Raw genomic sequence first — 13478 nt, forward strand, 5'->3', positions numbered from 1 at the left:
TTTTTTTAGCTCCTTTTTTGTTTGCTTCGTATTGGGATAAAGCTAAAATATAAGAAAATGTCATAAAGTTTGTGAAATAATCCCCTCAATATCTCTCCCAAAGCATTAGAGAAAAAGTATTGTGTAACCAATACTCATTACATGAAAACATTACTGACATTGCCAGTTGCTGTTGTATTGCTTTGCCAAAGGAGCACAGTTATGACCTAATTACTCCCTAAAGTAACTTTAGAAGTAACATCATTACTTGTAATGTGTTGCTTCCATGTTTTGCCTACATGTCATAAAAAGCAACTTTGAACATATAGACACTTCAGTGTTCTTCAGATATAAGAGATTTTTGCACTGAATTTAAAGTGATTTATCTCCAACAGTATAAAGTTGCTTTTAATTTTAAAAGTGAGTTTATCGCATGCAGCCGTGGATGGGCAAGCGCAACCCATATGCAGCTCAGATCCCAGCAGTGCGTATCCTGTGGGCTTTTGAAAAAAGGGAACTTCCATAGAGTTGGACCTACACTATACAAAGAACATGCATGGTTTGAGAATGAAGACTTGAATCCACACAGACTCTTATATTCATTGTACACATTAACAATATCTGAAAAGGGCACTAGATTCTCATTATGGATGCCATCATAAACATGAAATATATTGTTATGCACAGTGAGACTCAAAACTAGAGGGTGCCAGTTCCTTTACTGTTTTCATACAACCAGATAACAAGCAGCATTTGCTGAAATTTCTTCTTTTACACAACTATTAAAGGTGCTCTGGCAACCCTTTGCACGCCCCAACTCCCAAGTGGTGAGAAAGTCCAGAGGCGACGCTTAACTGGATTTAGGTTGCTTTTGAGATCACTGGAGATCTAAGGCATTTATGTAATATTTGTGCATATTTCCAAACATGCAAATCCACCACTTTGCCTCATATTCCACAAACAGAGGACCCTCTTTAAAATTAGATCAGTTCACTCTGCCCCTCCCATCCTGGTCTCAAAACTGCCATCTCTGTGACATCTCCATATTACCTGGTTATACGGGTAATTCCACTATGATTCCACTATAACTGCTATGACTACATCCTATGGAGTCCTGTTTGATGAGGCACTAGAGTTCTCTAGCTAAGAATTCTAAATGCCTATTCCTAAACAGCAAATCCCAGGATTTCATAGGATGTTGCCCTGGCAATTATGTGGAAACATAGTGCTTCAGCTGTGTAATGTGAAAGGGCCTTGTCGAGGGTTGTCCTGAAATGTCTGTCAGACCCATGAAGTCTACCATAATTGCATCACTGAAAACTGGGAGAAGATGCAAATGCTTTCCTGGTGGAGTTGCCAGTTCAAGGGTTCAGGATAACATGCAGTTTAAATAATGAGGTGACCCAACTGATTCCCAATGCCCCTCCCTTTTCTACCTTTTGAAAGGAGTAGAGCCAAGCTGAGTTAAACAGCATGTGTAAGGAAGAAAAAAGATTCAGATTGCCTGTGCCATCCCCCCTTCTGAAAGTCTTCAAAAGTCATAAATAGCAGCAGTACATTTTGAAATGCCTCTTGGTTTCTTTAGCACTTGAATTCTTTTTTTCATACCCACTAAGGTGTACTTGTGAAAGCTATTCTGGATGACATCGGAAAAGCTGCTGATGGTGCTTCTGAACTAAAAATGAAAATGTATTCAGGAGTAAGTATTAACATTTCAGATTGACCATGCATAACATACAGTATATGACATAGTGCCTGACCTCTTGCTATTCCACTTCAAAATGCCAGTGTTGGGTTTAGAAATGTGTGCTTAACACAATTTTAGACCAAAAGAAAACCAGTTGTGCAGAACCCTAATATGGCATTGCACTCTCAGTCTGGAGTCAAGCTCCTGCTGCAGAGATTTTTAAACAGAGGTTGGATGGCCATGTGTTGGGGGGTGGTTTGATTGCGTATTCCTGCATGGCAAGAGATTAAACTGGATGGCCCTTGAGGCCTCTTCCAAATCTATGATTCTATGGACAGGGGACTCACACAGTAAACTAAAAGGAAATACCACCTAATAGAACAGATTTTTGGTAGGAGGTGCATACAAAGTCCTGATCCAGATAGAGGGTGCAAATCTGGATTGGGTCCCTGCACTGCAGTTTTCTACAAAACAAAAATTGTAACATTCACATACTCTTTCAAGAAGCTGATTAAGGTAACCTTTAGTTTAGACCTAACTAATAAATAGATTTATTTTTATTTATTTTATTTGCTACTTGTGTGTCTCACCTACCTCCAAGGAACTCAATGTCCCCATTTCTACAGTAGAACCTTGTTATCCGCTGGGGTTTGGTTCCAGGATCGCCCAAGAATAACAAAATCCGTAGATGCTAAAGTCCCATTAAATATAATGGCAGAGCAAAATGGTGTCCCTTACATAAAATGGAAAATCTAGGTTTGCTATTTGGAATTTATACTTCTTTGGAATATTTTCAAGCCATGGATGCTTGAAACCATGGATTAAAAAATCTGTGGATAAGGAGGGGCAACTGTTTTTGTTTTTAATGTTTTAATTTCTATTAATTAATCAATTCCTGTTTTAATTTCTATTCTGTTTTTTAGTGTGGGAAAATATTTCCCCACATTAAAAAAAATTGGGAATATAAATGGATGAACATGCCCTAAAAGCCTTCAGGCAGGCATGATCATACCCTCTAACTGTCCCAATTTCACAGGAACAGTCCCAACCAACCCTCTGTTGCCCCACTTTTAAAATGTTCTAGCTTTCCCCTATTCATCACACTTTCTCCTTTTGTCCTTTCCAAGGTTCCCAACTGCCAACAGTTGCCCTGGGTTGGTCTGAACAAACAAGACTGCAGCATAAAACTGTTGGGGCACTTGAGATAAAAAGAAGTCTCTCTCACAAACTTGTATTCACTAATATGTTTTCTGTTCTGCAAGTTTTACAGTTTGCTTTTCTTTCTTTGCACAGCATGATATGACACTAGTTGCCCTCCAGGTAGCCCTCAATGTTTTTGATGCAAAACTACCTCCCTACGCTGCTTGCCACTTCTTTGAACTATATAAAGAAGATAGCGGGCAAGTACTTTTAACTCATGGGTGCAATAATCAACAATGATTTACTCGGTGAACTTTTGCAAAATCCACTCATCATTTGAAACCAGACTAAAAACACCATTTCTCCTCATAATTTGTGAATTGCTCAAAGAAGATACAGACACAATCCATTGCATTTTTTCCATGCTTAAAATGACGCATAGCTATAAAATTATTTTTATAGATGAGTGACTTTGCATATACTGTACTTAAGATAAAAGAATAGGGCTGCAACTACACTGCAGATGTAATGCCATTTGACTCCTCTTTAACTGCAATGGTTCAATGCTATGGAATTCCAGAATTTGTATTTTTGTACAGCCTTCTGTCATAGAGCTCTGGTGCCACAACAAACTACAAATCCCAGGATTTCACAGGATGGATCCATGACAGTTAACGTAATGTCAAACTGCATTAATTCTGCAGTGTGGTAGCAGCCAGAGAGTTGAATCACACTTGTTGCAGCTAGCTAGCTAGCTAGCTATTTATTTATTTATTAGAGTACTTATACCCTGCCCTTCAGCCTTTATTTATAATTTATCATTTATAAATTATTTATTTATTTATTTTGCTTGACTAAACTTCTGTGCCTTGAAAACAGTACATAAGATTCTAGTCCTTTATGTTGTGTGTAGATGGTAACCTCAGATACAAGGATGGGATACACACCTGGATTGCTAGATGGATGTGGGGATACGGACACACATTTGCAAAATGCATTGGAATATGTATCTGTAGGTTATGGTATAAAGGGGCATCAGTATAGCTGTTTTATATCCATAAATGCATGCACATTTGTATCCAGTTGGCATGAATTCATAACCAATTTTGACTCAACCACACAGCTCCTGATCTACCAGGAAACCATGTGGAACACCTCAGTTAACACTTGACCATTTCAGTCCTTGGAACTTTAACCTGATTGTGTCTGCATTTGAAAACACACTATGAACATCTTTTGTAATTTTGTGGATGGGGAATTCTGAATGTTGTAATCCAAAAATTAACTTTGCTTAGCTCTGCAGTGCCCTGTGAAACATTAACCCCCCCTTCCCATAATAGTGCTCTATTAAAAGTATTCTGGCACTATTCTTCTCCTTCAAATAATAATTTAAAACATTCTACAAAAAATAAAATACCAGACACTTCATAAAATACACATACTAGATCTCATTGCACAAAATAAGCAAGTTGGCTTGCATTGTTTTGTGGGCAGCTTCTGAATATTTCAAGTATGCATTTGGATTTCAATTCTTCCATTCAGTATGTAAAAACAAATCTGGGTTTGAACAATCAGTGAATCCACTTAACTGCACTAATATCTAAAGCAACAATGACATCTCTTGGTGAAATTAATGTTTACTCACACTTAACTGGGAGTATCCCTTATTAAGCATAGTTAAACTTACTTTGAATTAATATATGCACTAAACTATAGTCCTATGTCTAGAACATAAGCCTGTTTACAAGCACAGTCTTAACATTAAACTCAGTGAAGGAACTGTCTTAGGTGCCAGATGCTGGGAGGCTGCCATGCAAACTTTGTGGCAATTGTATCTGAACAAAAAGCAAAGAGGTCTGGTAATACCCAACAGAATGGATATAGAGAAGAAACAAGCAAAAAACACACTGTAGAAATAATACAGTTTGAGATTAGTTTAAGTGCCCTGGCTCAGTGTTAGGGAATTCTGTGAACTGTAGTTTTGTGTGACATTTAGCTTCTCGATCAAAAAACTCTGGTGCCACAAATAAACTACCGTTCCCAAGATCCCCTAGTACTGAGCCAGAACAGTTAAAAGCGTCTCAAATGGATTATTTCTGCATTTTGTTTTGGACAAAAGTCTCAGGTGGTTGAAAATATTATTTTATTATAGTGATTAACCCAACATATTTCAGGCATTAATATTTAATGTCCTTCTTCAGGGACTATTAAAAATAAAGAAGGAAAAGGGGAAATATAAGCAATAAACAGTATAGTAGGAGACAAGTTAAGTTTGCAGGATCAATTGTGTACGTATGACTTGCATGGTCTTTTCAAAACTCTGAGACTTTGACACTTCTCTACATACCCTCTCCCCATCTTATCTGAAACCCTTTAATTCATACCTTTCTATTGGAGGACAGGCCTGTTGTGCCGACTACTAAACTAGCATGCTGCCTTTAGATGCAGATAGAATATTGTTACATTGCTAATATAGAAATAAAATTGAATTTCTAGTTCACACATGACATGGCAGGCGGGGTAATGCATCTTAGGACCTAACAGTGTATCCCTGCTTGGAGTGTCACCCAGTGCAGGGAGGCAGGGCTTCCGGGGGGAGGCACGGGACCTGGAAGGCAGCCATCTACTCCCCGCCCCCCCCCCAGGATGTATTACCCACACCAGATGACATCCCACTCTGGGGTGTCACCTGGTGTTGGTACACACCATCACACAACACACACCCCAGTGATGCCACTAGGCCTAAAGAGTTAGGCAGAATACCACAGGCCAACTCCATGGAATCCTCCAACTTGAATCAGTCCCCTGGGCCAGTGCAACACAGCAATGTTCACATTGCCACATGCGATCATGCTGTGGAAATGCCACTGCCACACATCCTTTACCTGTGATCACTATCACATCCACTCTGAAAGCTGCCACCAAATCCTGTAAGTAGATAGAAACTGGGTGCTTAGCTATACCCAAGTGGCCAGTGCCCTCTTCTGGCATCACAGGCTGCAGAAGAGGACTTTAGAGAGGATGCGATGGCAACAGCAAGGAAGCTATGTGATCTGCCAATGTGGCAGCAGAGTTTCAGAGAAACTCTGCCTCAAACAGCTGGTCTTTTTAGACTGAATTAAGGGCCTTTTGAGTGGGATCAGGCCAATCTACTGGACTCCATCTGGTCTGCTTGATACTTGCTTAGGACTAATGGCCTGTGCTGTCTGGATAGGATGACACGAGGCCGGGGGAAATATAGACCTTTTGGCCCCATATGGATCCAATGGGAGGTTTTAATCCAGCATTTTAAAAAGTTACTAGTTCTGATTAGGTTCAGCAGTCTTCTAGAATGGATTTACAGCCCTACTGACATACCACTACCATCCACCATTGGTTCACAATTCAGTTGTTTGTGTGCTTACCTCATTTAAATCAGCCTGACTTCCAAATAAACATGCATAACACCAGTGGTAGTTGGTTCTTTCCAAATCAGTGGGATGGCAAATCCAGTCCAGGTTTTAATCTGAACTTTAAAAGTGCTGAACTGCTTTGGAGGGTAGAGTCCAGCAATTTTATTTTAGATTAAAATCCAGAGCAAGGATGTCACCCCCCACTTCTTCTCAGTTTGTGGCAAAGCGTTTGTTGTTAAATGTACATAAGGACATCCATCACTGATCCCTCCAAGACTATTTTTGTTCAACAAAAATAGTCACTAAGGCCTGTCAGACAGCCAAATAAAGCTGCTTCGAGTCACAGTGGAGGTTTGTGGTTTCATGATGCATGCGTCCTAAGAGTCCAGAAGCCACACCAAAGCCACGGGCTGGGCGTGGCTTTGGTGTGACTTCTGGAATCTTAGGACGCATGCATCATTGAAACACCACACTGTGACTCGAAGCAGCTTTATTTTGGCTGTCTGTAACAGGTCAAAGGCATGTCCAGCCTTACTTTATTAGCAGCAAAAATAGCACACAAGGGTTTTCAAAGCATTTGTTTTAGAATAAGCATTTGATAATGAGCCTGTGTACCAAAAGGCTCCATTTATGAAGATACAATAAACTCAGATATGAGACAATAGCCTAACTTTTTTCTTCTTTTTTGGGGCACCACTAAATCAGTGAACATACCATTGAGATGTATTATCGGACGAAACCCAAGGCTGAACCTCATCCACTCACTTTACCAGGATGTTCAAAGTCATGTCCACTGGCGAAATTTAAAGAGCTGGTTTCTCCCATCATAGCAGATAACGTGGAAGAAGAATGTAACAAAGTCTAGAACAAAATCAAAAATGACAAATAAGGTATTTGTTTATACCTTTCAGAGCTTCAAAAATTTACCTTTTTGAACAGCTACTCCAATAATTCTATAATAATAACTATGATGGCTGGGGATTATGGATGATGTAGTCCAAAAGACTGATGCTTTCAAAATCTTCATACCCTTATTTTATCTGGTATCTGGGGAATGATATTTTAAACAATCCATAAAACTGGTATTGCATTATTTCAAATCCCAGATTGAACTCTTCCTTGAAAACAGTGAATGTGGGCCTGCTACTTCTGACGAAGGGGTTTATCACACAGGGGACAACTGGAAGTATAAACTATCATTAACCTGTGATAATCCTGCAATTCTGCTAATGATTTTCACACAACATCATGTTCAAAGTTATATTATCCCATGAATAACCCATTATTGTGCAATTGCACTAATGGTTTTCACATGACATCAAGGTGAAACATGATTAAAATGCCATTAACCTGTGAATAACTAGTCAAGAAACAGCAGCAAATTATTCATGGGATTTTCCCAAGAATGACATTTTGCTGTTTATTGCCTGTATATTCACAGGGTAATGGCTCTTATGTTAATCTAATTTTAATCATGTTTTAATGTCAATTGTGCAATTTTCTCAGGTTAATCATTGTTTAAAGTCCCAATTCCCCCCCCCCCCCATGTAGTAAACTCCCAAGGCTGCATCTGCACTGCAGAAATAATGCAGTTTGACACCACTTTAACTAGCTCAGTACTATGGAATTCTGGGATTTGTAGCTTTGTGGTATATTTAACCTTGTCTGCCAGAGAGCTCTGGTGTCACAACAGACTCCCAGAATTCCATAGCACTGAGCCATAACAGTTAAAGCAGTGTTAAACTGTATTATTTCTGTAGTATAGATGCAGCCTAGGACATTTTGGACTTTAGGAGTACAGCTTTCCACAAAACTTTATCTGGAATCATGCCAAAACTTTGTGTCTGTGCCTTCAAGTCGCCTGTCATCTTATAGCAATACCAAAGGGTTTTTTCTAAGACAAGGAATACTCAGAGGTTTTGCCAGTTCCTTCCTCTGAAATATACCCTATAGCACCTGTTATTCATTGGTGAGCTCCCATCCAAATACTAACCAGGGTTGACCCTGCCTAGGTTCCAAGATAAGACAGTGCCTTCACATGCGTGTAAATGTTGGCATGCAAGTTGTTCTGCTTTTATGTAGGTTGTCCAAAGGTGGTATTCTATCCAGGATTAACAAGCCCTATTCCTAAACCATTATTCAAGCGGTTGCACTTTTTGTACTGCCTGTTAGACAATCAGTTGCACAACGGAGTGATACAAACACTGCACTGGTGTAATGTTATACCGCACACAACCAGTGAATGGAATCTTGGCCTTTTGTCCTACTCTCAACCTTTTGGAGCTCTATTATAATGAGGCCTCAGGAAGGTGAGAGAAAAGCACTATCAAGAATAGGTTGCTTCCCAGACATCTCACATTTCTTCACTCACAAATGTTGTTTTTTTCTCTCTCTCCACTATCCAGAGGCTGGAAAAGTTCTTTTTAGTCTACAAGTCCCAGAATCCTCCAGCCAGCAAGAATATGGGACTTATTTGGGGACTTATTGGCGGGTTACAAACCGCCACTTACGACGCGCTCCGTGCATGCTAGGGTTAGGAAGGGGTGTGCTAGGGTTAGGAAGAGTCGCCCCTTCCTAACCAGCCCCGGCCCCAACACGTGCAGAGCGCATCATAAATGGCGGCGCCCATCCACATGGGTGTTGCCATTTTGACGTCTTGGACGCATAGCATTCTGCTGAGAGGAATATCTGAATTTGTCAGGGAGCAAGTTCTGCATGGGTGTTATCCAAAAAGGTGGGGGAAGACTTGAGGTCCCCGCCAACAGTGTCAGAATCTCCTTGGTATTTGGCAGGATAATTATTAGCTCAAAAGGAAGTCTGCAAGAGATGGGTAACTTAAGGGGAGGTCTTTCCACCTATGTATAGCAGTACTAACTACAGAGAGGATTCTGGTATGAATGTATAAAAGAGTTTTATTTAGAAATGTGCAAAGATGCACACAAACATACCTATCCAGTGCAACTTTAAGAACCATACAAGGCTAACAGAAAGAAAGGAAATGTTGGATAGCGAGGATTTGGGAATTAGAGGGGTGATGATTACCAGTCCTGAGCACAAGATGGAAAACAGATAGTGGCTCAGACAGAGTCTGAGGGCTATACAGAGAGTGGAGCTCTGATCTGTGGAACAAAGCCTTGGTCTTTACCAATGAATTGATTGTGTGTGGGGCAGGTATTTATATCCTGTTTTGCACCCTCGAGGAGTACAGTACTTGACATTCCCATATGTGTAACAACGACTTGATGGGTTTTTCATGGAACTGACAAAAGGATGTCAGAATGACTGTTTTATCTCTGGAGTGCAAAAACATTTGGTACGATTCGAGACAACACCTGGACAACCTGATAGAAAGGGTGAATAGGGGCACAGCCTGGGGTGAGGTGGAGTTATAGTCTTTAACAGCTTTGTGATGGTACTCGCTCAGTCCCCATTCTGACTGGATATCTGGAAAGCCTGGGGGAGGATGAAGTGATCAGCAAAGCCATTCTACGTTTATTGCAGTATTATCTATGTTTTTCACATGTCCTTGGGCCACCATGCCTTCCCAACATGAAACTTTCTAGTGTTCCAAAGGTCATTGTGACCTCTTCAAAACATGCCTGATGATAGATATCAAATATAAAACCCCATATTCAGTAAGAGCAGTGTAGGATATGTCAACATCTGGGGAGATTATTATCTTTTAGGTGACAGATTAAAACCTTTCTCTGCCTTCAGGCATTGATGGGAAGTGACTGAACAGTTTTCAAATATCAGCCTTAGCCAAATTGATTTTCCCTATAATTTCTTTCAGGATAATGGTATAGTTTCGTATCACATATTGTTTTCATTTTTTTTTCTAACTTGTCTGCATTTTAATTTCTGAGTCATTCTAAGTAAAAGGAGTATATTTTTTCTAGTACCATTGCTATTATTAATAACAACAGGGATGATATATAAAATGCATGAGCATGTGTATGTGTGTAAAATGTGAAATAAGTGTAATTGTCTTTCCCTGATAAATTCTTTTTAGTACAGTATTAACAGTTCTGTTGCCCCTTTGATATATTTCTGTTTTGTCTCATTCTCTGTCAGAACAAAGAAGGATGTCAAAGGAAGGGCAAAGCAGCAAATCAACATCTCAAGTGGAAGACAACAGGATCGCAAACAAGTCATAAACCACCAGGAAACTTACATGATGCTTTCTTTTGGTCTGACCCAATCAGCATGATTGTCCTTTTCCCCAGGATTATTTCTAATCAAATAAACATGTATAAAAATCAAGAGGAAAAGGTACAATAAATTAGCCTGAAAAACTATCAGCTGCCACATAATTTTCAGGATTATGTGTGCCTGTGCTGCAATGTCATTATGGAAAAAGCTTATGATCAGAGATTCATTTTGTAGCCTTCTTGACAATAATGAAAACTAAGATATATATATATATATATATATATATATATATATATATATTCCAAAGTGCTACAGAATTTCATAATCTTTCTCATATCCCCATTTTACCAGAATGGTTAACACCAGATTTTCCAAATACCACTTTTATTTATCCATGAATAGATTACTCTGAGGGTTCGGAAGGATGACCAAAACCCAATGAGATACAGTCAAAGTCACTCCAGGGTACATACAGACGATGGATACTTGAGGGGGTGGGGGAATCAGGCAGCTTTCTTCCAACTCTATAATTCTATGAGTTAAAAAATTCTATGAGTTAAGAAATATTAAAGTAGGAGTGGGCTACTTGTAACTCTCCAGATGTTCTTAAACTTAAAACTCCCATCAGCCCTAGCCAATATAGCCAATGGTGAGAAATGATGGGAGCTGCTGAGGGTATCTTGAGGGCAATGTTTTCCCACTCCCAATTTAAAGGAAGAACATGAAAAAGGTGGGCACAGAGCTGTTGCCATCCTACAAAATGCCCAACAAGGACAATTTGTGGGTCATCTCAGAGCCATCAGTACAGCACTGCATACAGCTTCAGTACTATTGACAGGTGGTCTAAGAGTAAATCTGTTCCCCTACACTTTCTCCTAGGTTATTTTGTATGCAATGTATCCATGTTATATAACTAATGTTATCAAATTTGACTTAACTATGTTATTTTGCATTAAAACGAAGGTTTGAAATATTCCAAATTATGACTATTTAAAAGCTGAATGCAGTAACCCTTTTGAAACTACCCCCCTTTTAATACAGCATAAGTAATTAGATTTAAGAGTTTGCTTAATTTAGTTTTATTTAAAAGTTCAATATAATTTAATTTTTGGGTGCTTCCATGTGAGGCTTTTATCATGTGATTGCCCTGCCTCATACATGGAAATGTATAGGGAGGGAGAAAACGGAATACTTGCACTCTTTAAAATTGTTGGGATCAGGAGCTATCCACCTGGAAGCATAAATATGTATATTCTTTCGATCTCTGTACGACTGTCTCCAAACTTGTCATAGCCTTTTAGTGATACATGTAATTTATGGCTAGGTAAATTAATTTTTGTCACCTTGACTCTCAATTTAATTAATTACTTTTAATTACCTCTTCATTTAATTAATTCAGTGCATTTCAACTTTTGATATCATTCAAAATAATAAAGAGAATGGTGCATCCACATCAGCATTCACTAACTAAATCTCTTCTTGTGACCTTTTAATGAAATCAATAATTATATTGGTTTCTTTAGGAAAAATCAAAAACTTTTAACAGCAAATAAAAATTTGTCCTTTGATTATAGGTGGAGCTGACAATAATATAATATGAGGCTAATAGAGGCTAATGTGGCTAACCCACCTGAAACTTTGCCAGTATATTCTCTGCTGAACTAAAGGGGAGTCATTAGAGCTTGGTTATGCAGAATAACTTGGCCCAGCCCGACTCCAGGCTACTGCTGCTCTCTTCGCCCAGGGCGCTGGTCCATGGAGGTGCTGGGACTGCACGAGGAGCACCAGGAGGAGAGGAAGGCAAGGAACTGGGGGGGGGGGGGGCAGTGAAGAAGAAGAGGAAGAGGAGAAGGAAAGGAAGACAAAGAACAGTGAGGGTTCTGAGCAAAAGGAAGAGGAGGAGGAGGAAGATGAGAGGAAGACAAGGAAAATGGTGTGACCTTTGTCTTTTTAAAAAAAACTGAATGCAGAATCGATAGAATGACTTAGCAATTACTTGCCTTGCAATGAATTGCGAAATCAATCAATCGATTTATCGATTAATTTTTATTTTTTAAAAAGCAAAAAGGCAGCACAGTGTGTGTGAGAGACATCTCCCACCCTTCTGCCATTCGTCCCTCCCCCTTCAGAATGATTCAATTCCGATGTGTAGTTCCCACTTGCTGAACACTCTTCAGAATAGATTCTTTTCAAAAGAACCACTTTGAAAGTAGGAAAAATCAGATTTTTTTCATTTGCCTTATTTCATCGCAATTGATCACACCAGTAGCAGAACTGATTTCAAATGGGAACGAGCTTCATATAATTCGATCGGCAACTTTTTTTTCATAGTAGGAATGAGCCCTTAAAATGTCTTCTGTCACAAAGGCTGTAAAAACTTTCCAGTTCCTTCCTTCTTGGGTCAAATATCATGAAAAGGAGACCAATCAATGGTTTATTCTACATATTGTTTGGCTTTCAAGCTTTCAGTCTAACAAACTGTGTTCAGTTGTTTCTTTAAACAAGTTCTACTGTTAGCTTGATAATGAACTGACTAGTAAAGATTCTTTTTCCTTTTAATTCTGATAGCTTTTGTTTATACAGTCGATATCTCGCTGTTTCATATTAGAGTTCTTTTAGAGGAGCATGAACAGTGTTTTTGAATGTGTATATAGCATATACACTGAAAATTGCTATTGATCCTTGAATTTTCAGTTAGTTGGCAGCCCCATGAATCAAATGGTTTGCTATAAATAATTTCTCTTTGAAGCTGTAGTATCAATATAAGTGACTGAGGAGAAATGTTTTGGGGTAATTCTGAACTAAATGTAGACATTTTTGCACTTTTGAACAAATACATAAAGCAAAACTAAGTGATCCCACTACATTCACATGTATCTGACTTTTGCAATGGAGTGTATGTTAGGGAAAAGTTCAAAGAAAAATGTGTATAGTAAAAATCACATTCAAAATGCATGACTATGGAGACCATCTTGCCAAAAACTGTATTCAATAAAACTTCGTACAGAAATACATGTATTAGGAAATATACACACAAAACATCTACATGCTTTCATGCACATTTTAAACAAATTCCTAAGGATCAGGTAGAACCAGATTGAACTGGATAAATTTGGGATAATCTGAAT

At 38.9% G+C, this 13478-nt stretch overlaps 1 protein-coding gene across 1 annotated transcript in view; it reads left to right on the forward strand.

The window, feature by feature from the left end:
* The window catches only part of LOC121934685 (prostatic acid phosphatase-like), a 30900-nt gene extending 20366 nt beyond the window's left edge, over window positions 1-10534 (forward strand). The window contains exons 10-13 of the mRNA XM_042475410.1: window positions 1596-1678; window positions 2960-3066; window positions 6904-7088; window positions 10273-10534. Of these exons, the coding sequence (XP_042331344.1) occupies window positions 1596-1678; window positions 2960-3066; window positions 6904-7063 (350 nt within the window). The 3' untranslated portion in view covers window positions 7064-7088; window positions 10273-10534. The remainder of the gene's footprint in view (window positions 1-1595; window positions 1679-2959; window positions 3067-6903; window positions 7089-10272) is intronic.
* Window positions 10535-13478: the final 2944 nt, after the last annotated feature.

Source organism: Sceloporus undulatus, chromosome 6 (assembly GCF_019175285.1).
Source record: "Sceloporus undulatus isolate JIND9_A2432 ecotype Alabama chromosome 6, SceUnd_v1.1, whole genome shotgun sequence".
Taxonomy (NCBI): Eukaryota; Metazoa; Chordata; class Lepidosauria; order Squamata; family Phrynosomatidae; genus Sceloporus; species Sceloporus undulatus.